At 37.1% G+C, this 13,189-nt stretch overlaps 1 protein-coding gene across 2 annotated transcripts in view; it reads right to left on the minus strand.

Moving 5' to 3' along the window:
• Positions 1–12,614, minus strand: part of NUP210L (nucleoporin 210 like) — a 103,228-nt gene extending 90,614 nt beyond the window's left edge. For both annotated transcript variants that reach the window (XM_063104965.1, XM_063104963.1), the window contains exons 1-6: positions 12,415–12,614; positions 10,657–10,793; positions 3,827–3,958; positions 2,559–2,652; positions 1,767–1,917; positions 128–260 (exon numbers count right to left, since the gene is read on the minus strand). In XM_063104965.1, the coding sequence (XP_062961035.1) occupies positions 128–260; positions 1,767–1,917; positions 2,559–2,652; positions 3,827–3,958; positions 10,657–10,793; positions 12,415–12,614 (847 nt within the window). The remainder of the gene's footprint in view (positions 1–127; positions 261–1,766; positions 1,918–2,558; positions 2,653–3,826; positions 3,959–10,656; positions 10,794–12,414) is intronic.
• Between the last annotated feature and the right edge of the window lie 575 nt (positions 12,615–13,189).

Raw genomic sequence — 13,189 nt, forward strand, 5'->3', positions numbered from 1 at the left:
AATTAAGAAATACTTTATTGCAAAATCTAACGCCACAAAATAGTTTTCATATGTAATGTGAAGTTGCTTGTCTTGTCAGCAGAAAGAATTTGGGAAATCAGTCACTGGAAAAGATACATCACCTTACCTGTCATTCTTCCCTGAACCATTTTTGCAACTTTGTACTTAATATATGCTCCTACTAAGAGATAAATATCACGGGATGGTATAAGAAATATATTCTCCAAAACAAGCAGACGTATCAATGCTGCTGCCACTTTCTAAAAGAAGAAGGAAAAAAAAGTTTCCACAGGCAAAATCCATAAGGACATCTTCCTTGTTATAAGCTTACTTCTTATAAGTTTCTTTAAAAAATTTTTATAAAGATAAAAATACTTTCCTAATCACTTCATCATTTCAGTTAACCTTAAAAAGTGATCATGAATCTTAACACTACATTAACTTTCAAAGTCACTTATTGACTTTGTAAGTCATTCAGACTAAGAATAGAAAATGCAAACTCTTCTAAAGGAGTAGGTAAGTAAAAAGACAAGTATGCTGAAATGAGAAAAGGTAAGGCTTGACTGCCACAGAAATTCTTTTAGCCAACCTCCAATTAACTGACTTGCCAGATTATGTTACTTTCCACTGCCTGTTGAACATATTGATTCCTGTAAAGACTTTCTCAACATGAGATTGGTAGGCTGCTCTCTAGTATGTCCATACACTTGTGTTTCTGCCACTTGAATTTATATATATAAATGTTATATATATATATATATACACACACACACACACTTTTTAAAAAATTAATTTATTTGGGGGGGGGTGGTTATCTAGCCAGTACATAGGAATTGAACCCTGGACCTTGATGGACCTTGGTGCTATCAGCACCATGCTCTAACCAACTGAGCTAACTGGCCAGTCCTCTGTCACTTAAATTAAATGCTTACCAGTATACATTTGTCTTTCCCAAACTCATTTATGCCAGTTGTAATTATAATTATATTAAGACAAAAACTATGAATGTGAAGGAGCTGTTGTCTGTACAAAAATTTTTTAAGTTTTAAAAAGAAATTAAAGGTAAGCTGCTAATAAGTGCTGTCAAATTAGGTATAGGTGAAAAGCGTAAAAGATTAGAAAGAAATCCTTGAAAAATGTAGAATTCTATACTTGAGTTACTTTATGCATATTTACATTTTCACTTGACTATAAAAGAATATGAAACTTGAAACTGTAGTTTCAAGAAGAATACGTAGATTTCTAATCAGTGAACTCATGATTAAAGTAAGGTCTTGAATCTACATCAAAGGATTGGCGAATAAAATGCAGTTACATGTTTTAAGAGAAAGCGCCAGTCCTATTTGTAATTGTAATTGGTAATAAAATGTATAAAGAAGAAGAGTTTTCTTTATGCTTACCCACTTCAACTGACTTTTTCCTTTTTTTTTGTACAGGGATCTGAACCCCGACCTTGGTGTTATAACAATCTGCTCTAATCAAATGAGCTAACTGGCCAGCCCTGGCTTTTTCAATTTAATGACTATTGGCCCAAATCATATCAGATTAGAGGGCTTCTACTAAAGACAAACATAAGACACTATATTTTCTATAGGAGAGACTGTTAGATGAAATTTTATTTATTTGTTTGTTTATTTATTTATTTTTTGCTTCTGGCCAGTACAGAGATCCAAACTGTATACCTTGGTGTTAAAACACTATGTTCTAACCAACTGAGCTAACCATCCAGTCCTGTTAGATTAAATTTTACCGCATAAATTTTTTACCTTATAGAAAGGTTCATAAATTCGAACTTTAACAACAGCAGCACCAGTTCTAATCCCAGACACCAAAATCATATCTCCTTGTTTCTCTTCTTTTTCCATCTCAGCTATATAGACTGGGGGAGAATATTCTGCTTCAGAGTATTTCAAAATCCTAAAGGTATGAAATAAGATTTGTTTCTAGCAGAATCAAACAATATCTTCTTCCAAAGGTCCCTAAGAGACTTTATTTATTTTATTTATTTTTGGGGGGAAGAGGGTGGGAGTAGGGTGGCTAGCTGGTTCGGGGATTCACCTGAGAGACTTTAAACATAGTCTCTTCAATGTCTATAGAGTGTAAAAAGTTTTAAAATTTCTGTTTTCCACAAGCACTGTTAGAAAAGTATTTAATGTGCTTCTGACTAAAACTGTTGTAGAACTAAAACTTGGATTGTCTGAGATCTGTTCCTTGGTACAGAATACAAAATTTCATACTATAATCCTACTCACTCTGTTTCAGAATGTGCACATAGCTTGATTAACACAACTCCCAGAAGACACACCTGGCACAAATAATTAAATAGTCCTGAGCTCATGAACTCTCCTACAGTGGCTCAAATTAAGCTATCATAAAGGTACCTACATCTATACCATAATTTATTTTATAGAAGACTTTTGGTGGTGAGTTTATCTGTTTCAAAGAAGTCCAGACAGCAGGAGTATCGAAGTCCACACAAATGGTTGCTATTCAATGTGCCACCCAATGGCACATGCCTCCTTCAAAGTCAGATGATTTATGTTTGGTTTCAAGTTTACCTAATTTTGCTAGACAGTCCTTCTCTTGCTGACTCGTCATCCTGGGCAATGCTCCACTCAAACATCATCCCTGCCAAACTACTAAAAGTATTTCCTGTAGGGTAAGCCAAAAGCAGACAAGACAGAATCAAATATTCAGGTATCTTCAACAAAAAAGGGAAACCTAACCACAAAATTATTTTTAGGCCTCTTTCACTAACAAATAGAAACACTAAAATAAATAAATAAATAAATGGAGAAAAAGAAAAACAAAACAAAAAACCCAAACAAATGAAAAAATAGAAGCACTATCATTAAAGAATTAAAACACATATATGAGGAAGATCCCTACATAAATAACATAAGTACTGTTGCTGCACAAGCTTTCTAAAAGTAAAAAGGACTCTAGCCATTAAATGCGGGTTGACAAAAATTATGCCACACTCTTTCTGTTCTTTTCTACATAAAGGTCACCTTATAGTCCACCTTATGGTTGATGGGCATCCGTAATCCTGGTCCCTTCAAAACAAATTTTTATAAAAACCAGATTCCAGAAGAGTTCATTTTTCAGATTTAAAAAAATTACTCTTTACTAAATAGTTTACAAAGAAAGTGGCAGTAAATTTAAGTGGTTTTAATACCATATTACGGCATTAGCATAGTACACTAAAAGAAATATAAAATCAGTTTCAAGAAAGATTAGCTTAAAATTATAAAGCTTTGGGCCGACCTCGTGGCTCACTCCAGAGAGTGCGGCGCTGGGAGCGCAGCGACGCTCTGGCCGCTGGTTCGGATCCTATATAGGGATGGCCGGTGCGCTCACTGGCTGAGCGCGGTGCGGGCAACACCAAGCCAAGGGTTGCGTTCCCCTTACCGGTCACCAAAAAAAAAAAAAAAAAATTATAAAACTTTTTCACAGATTTACATTTAATTCTCTTGGCTTACAGAAAGTGGACTGATCAAAACAGAGCTAGCAATAAATTTTTAAAAATGTTCTTAATTATTAATCTAGGAACCACTGGTAGTTCAGTGGCAGAATATAGATATTTAAGAAAAGTACTGAGATAACAAACAATAATAGCAGGAAAATTTTATGAAAGTATGTAGCTAATACATTGAACTCTACTAAGAATTAATTATTAATTCCTCATCTACATGAGCTCCAAATGAGAAAATAAGTATTATTTCCAATCTACTTTTATCACTCAAGTTCCTATTTCCAAGTGTTAACCATAAAGGAGTATTACTTTATTTTAGGTAATTTTGTTGAATCTTCTGAAGTTTTTTACCTTCAGCATCCAATGCCCTCACAATCAGTTCCAGGGGTGAATCATCCACATAGAGTTCCCGAGTCCGAGATACAATTTCAATGCTGTCTATCACATCAACCTTAACATCACAGCGTAGTTCATGGTCAGTCACTACAATGAATGCAAAAACTGAGTATTTAATTCAACAGGTTATAAATCTATTAATCTCCAATACTCAAAAGCTTATTATAAAGATAATGTACGGGCCGGCCTGTGGCTCACTTGGAAGAGTGTGGCGCTGATAACACCAAAAAGTAAAAATTTTAAAAAATAAATAAATAAAGACAATGTAAAAGAAAGACTATGACAACTGCTTTTACCTGTGGAAGAAAAGAGCACAAGATATAAGAGCCTCTGTTTGTAATAAGAGACTGTAGTGGATTGAATTGTCTCCCGAAAACTCATTGAAACTTGAATTGTGTCCCCCAAGTTTTATGCATTAGAAACAACCCCCACTGTGACTCTTAAGAGGGTGGGAAATCCTATTACGGTAGCTGAAAGGTGGAGCCTTGAAGAGGTGATTGGATTGTAGGACCATGCAGTAGTGAATGGATTAAAAATGGTGATCAGGTGTGTGGTTCTGAGGGCTTTAATTTTTTTTTTTTTTTAAGATGACCAGTAAGGGGATTTTAACCCTTGGCTTAGTGTTGTCAGAACCACATTCAGCCAGTGAGCGAACCGGCCATCCCTATATAGGATCCGAACCCATGGTCTTGGTGTTATCAGCACTGCACTCTCCCAAGTGAGCCACAGGCTGTCCCTCTGAGGGCTTTAAAATTAGAGGAGAGTCTGTCTTGTTCTCTCTCTCTGTTTTCACCATCTTGCAATGTGAGACCCCTGGGTCACTGTCGCCACCACCAGAAGGACTTTGGACTTCCCAGCCTCAGAAACTGTAATCAATAAATTTCATTTTGCTTATAAATTACCCAGTTCCAGGTATTTTGTTATAAATAACCAAAACAGACTAATACAGAGACACCAGACCAGAGGTTCTCAAACATTAATCTTTTATGATGTCTTCACTCCTCCACGGAAAAATGAGAAAAATAGAAATTTTAAAATAGTGAGTAATACAATTAAATTGTATTCACTGTAAAGAAATATATTTTATTCCTATATCTTATTTTTGAAATGGTAAAATGTTTTTTCTTTTATGAAAATATGGTGTTAGTAGATTTTTTTAAATGTATTTGTTTAGAAAAGTAAAATGGTGGCAACCATAAGTCAGACTCATCAATAAATTTTCTTTCTGTCTCTATTTCTTTTCTGGACCATGAAATTGAATTGTTTCCAGTGGTTCCCAGCTTATTTATATGCATGTAACCCTGGAAATCACTATATTACACCCAACCAGAGTTCCAGGACAATCAGAGTTCCAGTCAATACACCCATGATGAGATTCAGAAATATGAACTGAAATAGTACAGAATGAAATGATTAAATAAAAACTGTTTTGTGTCTATTAACAAGACTCCCTCCTGCCACCTTTATCATGTATTTGAGAACTGTCTACATAGCTGCCCCATTCTGCTGTTATACATTTTTAGTTTTAGCTTCATCTAAAAGAAATAAAAACAAAGTAACTACTGCTATAATACTCAAAATTACCAATGAACATCAGGGATAAACTCTTTTTTTTTTTTTAATTAATTTATTTATTTAGGGGTAAACTCTGTCCCTAGCCATTGATCTGCTTTTATGGAATTTTAAAATGAAAGGAGAATGTTAATCAGATAATACAGGTAAACGCCCATCAACAAACACTAAAGTACATCAAAATATACTTATTTCAGGAAACGGTTACTTCCTTTTATAAGAAACATTAAAAATTGAATTAATCATTCTGAAACTACTTGATATATACAATAGGGTTGAACAAATAAGTACATACATTGTAGATACTGACAGTCAGGTTTCTCCCTGAGAGAGAAAGAAGTTACAATCAGCAAGGAGGGAAGGCTAGAATAAACCTTGTGGTATAGGATTAGAGTTGAAGATATCAGTATGAGATCATGTTTATTTTAATGCATATGCAGATAGATCCAGAAAAAAATGTAGATATGTACATATACATGGGTTACCATACACACATATATATCTTAGCTCTGTCTGCTGAGAGGGCCAGTGACACCCCAGTAGCAACAAGCATCCTAGCACACAGATCTTGCTTTCTAAATATAATTCTTTAACAAAAAGTACCAGGACTCCTTGAAGAAAAATGCTGGCCAGAGAAAACACAAGATGAGCTTGGATGATGTTGCAGAGCTAAAAAGTAAGCAAGTATTAAAAATAAATAAATAAATAACAAAAATAAAAAATGACAGGGGCAAGTCCAAAGGACATTGGATCCAACCTGACAGAGCTCCCAATGGCCAAAGCTGGAAAAACCGGAATAACAAAATAAGTTATAATAGTATTGAATTATAACCAGTATTGCATGGTATTGAATTATAAAATAAATATCCATGAGTCCATGCTGATGTAAATAATAGCTGAATAAATAAATAACCGGGAAGAAGTTATTTGTAAGATAAAAGGCATCTTTCTTTCAAAAGAATACTAGTTAACAAATATAGAAGGACTGAGGGAAATAGAAAATCACCATTAGAACATTATAGTAATAAGATTTATGGATAAATGCTAAAATTAGTGGCTGAAAGGAAAAATAGGATCTATCAAGGCATCTCTCCCAAGTAGTTACTGTGGTGGTTAATATATGCTCACAAATTCTTTGACACTCCTCCCTCTAGGAGGTGAAGCTTAATTCTCCTTCCTTTGAATGTGGGCTGGACTTAGTGATCACTTTTAATAAATAGCACATGGAAAGGGGAAAATGGTAACATTTTTTTTTTTTTAAAGATGTCCGGTAAGGGGATCTTAACCCTTGACTTGGTGTTGTCAGCACCACGCTCAGCCAGTGAGCTAACCGGCCATCCCTATATAGGGATCCGCACCCGTGGCCTTGGTGTTATCAGCACCACACTCTCCCAAGTGAGCCACGGGCCAGCCCTAAGGAAAATGGTGACTTTACAGTGGAGAAACCTGACAGACACCACCTTAACCAAGTGATCGAGATTAATATCACCAGTGATAAATCCCCCTGAGATAATGCAATGAGAAGGGTTCTTCACTTCTGTGTTTTTCGCCCAAAATCAATAACCCCAGCCTAGTCATGAGAAAACATCAGACAAACTCAAGTTAAGGGAGTCCTATAAAACATCTAACCAACACTCTCTAGAAGTATCAAAAGTGACTGAGAAACTGTCAGATCAGAGGAGACTAAGGAAGCATGACAATTTAGTTTAACAAGATGGTGTCTTGAATTGAATCCTACAGCAGAAAAAGGACATTAGTGGAACATTAGGGGAAACTGAGTAAATGGTACACGGGAACTCTCTGTACTATCTTTGCATCTCTTCTGTAAACCTAAAATTATTTTAAAATAAAAGTTTTAAAAATTAATCTACTTGATTAATATTTAACTGAAGAACAGAACCCAAAGTTAAAAAAATTAAAGATCAAGACATGAGGTCTACGGACAATAACCAAGAAAAGTTGAAATCTCACAGGAACTGCTGGTAGAATTACCATCAAGGGCATGTCGCAGGTATGGCAAAGGAAGGAAGGGAAGGAGGGAGGAAGGAAAGGGAAGGAAGAAAAGGAGGGAGGGAGAGAGGAAGGAAGGAAAAGCTTAGATAGTACATACACTAGATAATTAGGCACTGGATAATTTATCACTAATTAAATGAGCAATTAAATCCCTTTCTTCAGTGAAGAAATGAGCAGGGCAATGGCAGAACAGAAGCAGCTGTGACCTTAAATAAAAAATATGAAAAGCCTTGTGCACACAATGCCTACTCATCTGACTACTTCAACAGGAAGTTTTTCAATACAAGGTCATTAAGACAAAAAATTACTTTGGATGATTTCCAAATCAATTTAGAGTGATTAGGAGAAATATCAAACATTTAATTACCTGCTTTTAAAGTGAAAAGGAAAACAAATAATAACTTTATTAAGTAATGTAAGAAATATTCTTATTTACAGGTCCATATTACTTCAGGTATACTTCAGGTCCATACTGTAGTCAGGTAATGAAGAAAAAAATGAGATAGACAGAAGGAGAATTGATCAAGGAAGATGAAGAAGTAAAGAGGGAAAAAAATAAGAGAGTGAAGTCAGGATTGAGAGAATCAAAGGGACGCAGAGACAGAGCCATAAAGAGGGAACAAAAATGACAAATACTTCCTGCCTTCCCTGATCCTCATATTTATCCTAGCTTCCAAATCAACTCCTTGTGATTATACTCCACTGATGCAACCAATCAATAAGTATTTATTGAACATTTACCAGGTGTTGAGCACAGTGCAAAAGGTATTGATCGCCCCATTCCACTCTCCCACTAAAACCACCCAGTTGTTCAAACCCTTTCTTCATCCTTCATGTGAGCTTTTTCATCTAAAATTATTTCTAAACTCCTCTACATATACCAAAGGTTGAAGTCTAGATTTCCCACTATAAAAAGGCATATTTATATATTCATAAACTACCTCTGGTAGGATGCAGAAAGGTGGTTGCCTCGGGGATGAAAGAAATATTTACTTTTCACTATATAATCTTTTATATTCTTTGAATGCTTTACCAAATGGAAGTAACAACTAGTCAAAAAGAAAAGAAATAAATCTAGCACTCCGATCACATGGAACATGCCCACTCAAGTCTCTCACCTCTATCCATCATCTAACATAGCCACTAATTTTCTTTACTACACTATCACCAAAAACATCATAAACAAAATTTTAAGCATCTCAATACCAATACAGTGCTGGCACCTTGTAGTTAGTAGGCAACTCGATACAGTAAATATTTGTTGAACAAATGAATAAACAATTTCTCTTAGGCATGCACTTCCTTTTCAAAATGCCCTTCCCTACCCCTTTCAGACTGACTGTTCTCATTCAGATAGGAACCTGGTAGGAGAATGAGACTAACAGTTATCATTAGGAATCTCCACATCTATGTACACAATTGTATCAATAGTAAAATTGGGAAAGTTGATTTAAAGATTCTTAACTTTGGAATGTTTTCTACAAGGCAAATGAAATTAAGCTGAGAACCAGATTTGACATTTTTCCTAGTACTTGTGAGAATCAATCTTTTGATATTGGAATAAATTCATGTAGTTAAGAGTAAATACATTTTTAAAATAGCATATATGACCAAATCAATGCTCTTTTCTAACTTTGGTATCTTCTTCTATCCTTTGTAGCTACCCTACATGATACCATATTTCATTGATTCCTATACACTCATTTTTTGACATTTTAACATCTCTGAAATTGGGATTTATCTTATATTTGATGACATCTTACAATTGCTGTCAGCCAGGCAGCAGTCTGACATAGTTGTCACTGACTGCACATTTGAGAACACTGAAAGGGCCAGCATCAAAATTTGTAAAGTAGGAATTAGTAATTGGAAGAAAATATGGTGGATAATAGTACAGGACTCTTATCACCAGGAACCAAAAGTTTAAGAGCAGGGAATGGGAAAGTTGGTGACTCAGATGTGGTAGGAACCCATTTAAAGCTGGAAACAAAAACAACTTAGTTCTATCAATTTAAGAGTAGGTTTTAGGTGTTTTTTTAAAAATTGATTCTTTTAATACTGTATCACTAATACTTTTAATGGCACAGAGGAAGATGTTATGGGGATAAACACAGACGTTGACGATTCCCAGCCAAAAAATGATTCAGATGAGGCAGAAATGTAAGGCAGTTTTAGGAATATCTTAAGCTGTTTATTTTACTTATATTTTCCTTTTTATTAGGCACCAGAGTGATACATGATAAAAAATAACCATCTACATAAATTAAAAAGTTCTTTCAGTAGGTATAAAGTAAAAATTCCAAGTGACAAAAAACATAGTTTAATGAGCAATGTTTTTCTTTCTTAGTGGTACATAAAATAATGGGGTGCTTTATAATAACATCTTCAATTATATTAAAAATAGTATACCAAACATCCTAAACATCTCTTTAATAACATATTATAGATAAATCACTTATCGAAATATTTAGGGCTGGCTGGTTGGATCCCTGTACCAGCCAGACACCAAACAAACAAAATATTTAAAAGCCACACATATATTTCTGACCTACCAATAAGGCAATGAAGTGCCAGAAAGTCAGAGATACAAAGACCCCTGCTCTGATTTGGATACAAATAGCATTTCTTGAGCTGCTCTAGACTAAAATAGACTAGTATAGTGCTGCTCAAACTATAGTATGTATAAGAATCACTTGGAGAGCTTGTTAAAACACAGAACCCTGGGCCAGCCCAGAGACTCTGATACAGAAAATTGGAGATTGAGCCTGAGAATTTACATTTCTAACACACTCCTATGTGATGTAGGTGATGCTGATGATATACATTTACAGCCCATACTTGGAGAAGTATTAGTCTTTATACTTGAGACCAACTTGCCAAACTTGAGACTTGTCCCACTTAAGATCAACCTCAAACCTCAACACCTAAATTAGTGCCAGATGAATGATTCCTTTTGTCTTTCATTGATTCAAACAACCAGAGTTTCCGTGGTATCTGGCAGCATACCAGGTGCTGAATATACAAAACCAAAAAAAGTCAGAATAGGATGCCACAATTAGGGTTTATACTAGAGGAACCCTTTTTTCTACCACTTATTATTTGAAGCCAACACCATTTGTGTTAACCATCAGATTATTATAAGATATCAGATTATTCTACCCCAGATGAAGTGTTATATAGTGCCATTGTTCTCAACATACCTATTTCTCGAGCAAGAATAATACTGCTGAGGCGTATGGGTTGGGTAGATTCAGCAATAAGTACAGCTCTTTGGGAACACAAGGTACCATTTTCATATAAAGGCTCAACAGTAACTGCATCATGATGGGTGGAATGCCTGCCAGAACAAAACACTTAAGAGTATGAAATATGTGGGTTAAAGTTAACCTTTAGTGGAACAAAGATTCCTATACTTTTTCTATGTTACATAATACCAAGTATACCTAAATGACACTCTTTAAAGTAGGAACATTGCTTAAGGACACAAGAATTAAAGTGAGAGAGACTGCTCACTCAGAACCTTTTCCCAATGACTTCTTGTGCAAAGTCTCATTAGTGTTATATTCCTCCCTCAATATTTAAAATAAGATTAATGTTCCATTCTCCCTCAGTATGTAAAAATAGGATTGATTTTGTGTTTCCAGTAATGAAAGATGAGACTTTCTTATACTCTGAGGAATGAGTTTCCTACAATCCTAGAAACTGGGCATCTAAGATGGAAAAGTCACATAAAAAAAAAAAAACCCATTAATATGTTAATATTTTTGAATGGGAGCTGGCTGGTTACTCAATGGTTAGAGCATGGTACTGATAACACCATATGTACAAGGATTCGACCCCTGTCCTGGCCGGTTGCCCCCACCCCCCCCCTCCCAGAAAAATGGATGGAAGGAATGGCTTTCACTGCTAGAAAGATTCCTTGCATCATTCTCTGTCAGAAAATGCATAACACTGGATCATCTTACAAGCCCAATTCCCTTATACTTCCTCTAAAAATAGGTGATTTCTCACACTCTGAACAAACCTCATTGCTTCTCTTAAGACACGGTAAAGGAAAATCTACTCCATTTAGGATGAAAGCTCTGGCATCTTGGAGCTCAACTCAATTAGGTTTCCTCACACCTTGGGTAACCACATAACCTATCACTGAGCTCTCTCACCAGAAAAATCATGTCTTTCCATCTACAGTCAGGCAGTTGTTATCCCAGAATTCAGTACCCCTTGCTCTCACACTTTAAGTGGGTACCCTTACATAAGGTGGGCAAACGTTTATATTACAGGCAGATCTCATCTCCACCTAAAATGAATCCTCACATCCCAAGAAGCTTACACTTCATGGTCTCTGGGTCCCAGTTTCCTCATCTATAAAATGGGAGTAATAGTACTCTATAAGACTGTAAAAAGTGAATACATTATATGTACAAAATGCTTTGTTAAGTACTCAATAATTAGCTGTTGTATTTTAGGACTCCCTCACATTGATTACTCGCCTTATTTAGTTAGTGGAGACCCTCACACCTCAAGTCTTTCTGCTCCTAAAGAAATCTCCTCAGATCTTGGGAAATCCCTCTCACCCTAGCTGTTTACACTAAGTCCCTCACACTGGGCACCATCAATACCTGAGGCCTCCAACACAGGGCTTCCCTGTGCCCTGAAACCTGCTCACACAGCGGCTAACCCCTCCCAACACATACGGCGAAAAGGCCGGTCTCACATCCCCGAAATTTCTCACATAAGGACCCTCACACAATCTGACGTCATCCCACATGAGTAGGACCCGCCACCTCCGGAGTGTCTGGCCCCTCCACCCCCAATGACACCATTCCCTCCTCCCTTACAGAATAGGCTCTCTCGCGCCCAGTGACCACACAGCAGTCCTGTGGGGTCTTAGACTGAACCCCTCTCATCCTTACTGGATAGTGTGTGGGTGCAAATCCTTGTGACCCTCAACCCCTCACCAAGTGTAGCAGCCCCGCTGAGCCTCCAGCAGGAAGGACACCCGGCCTGGCTCCCTGCCAAAGGGTAGCAACACCTGTGGCACGTTAAGTTTGTTGGCCAGGGTCCCAAGCGAAAACAGAAACAGCAACCAGACGCGGTGCAGCGGCAAGCAGAAAAAGATACCAAAGCCTTCGAGAGCTGGTGCCTCAAAGCCAGTCATGGCGACTGCCGCGTCTCAGGCTCTAGCTCAGTACAGCTGCTCCCTCAGCCCCAACTCCAGCCAATCCGCAGGCGTGACGTCAGCAGGCGCTGGGACCCACTTCTTGCTAGGAACTGTGGGAAATTTTTATGAAGAAGTTCTTCGGCATGCCGTTATGAAAACTTTAGGCACAAACCCAGCTACCCACTTGATGGAGTTTGGATGTGTTGTCCCCTCCAAAACTCATGTGGAAATTTGATCTCCAATGTGGCAGTGTTGGAAACTGATTGGGTCATGGGGGCGGATCCCTCACGAATGGATTAATGCTCTCCCTCGGGGAGGGGGGATTAATGAGTGAGTTCTCGCTCTATTAGTTCCCCCGATAGCTCATTGCTTAAAAAGACCCTGGCACCTTCTCCCTCTCGCGCTTCCTCTCGCCATGTGATCTGCTTGTATCCATCAGTTGCCCGCCCCGCCGCTTTTCAGCCATGAGTAGAAGCAGCCTGAGGCCCGCGCCAGACGGAGCTGTCCCAGAATCGTAAGCCAAATAAATCTCTTTCCTTTATAAGTTACCCGGTCTCAGGTATTTCTGTTAT

Source organism: Cynocephalus volans, chromosome 8 (assembly GCF_027409185.1).
Source record: "Cynocephalus volans isolate mCynVol1 chromosome 8, mCynVol1.pri, whole genome shotgun sequence".
NCBI lineage: Eukaryota > Metazoa > Chordata > Mammalia > Dermoptera > Cynocephalidae > Cynocephalus > Cynocephalus volans.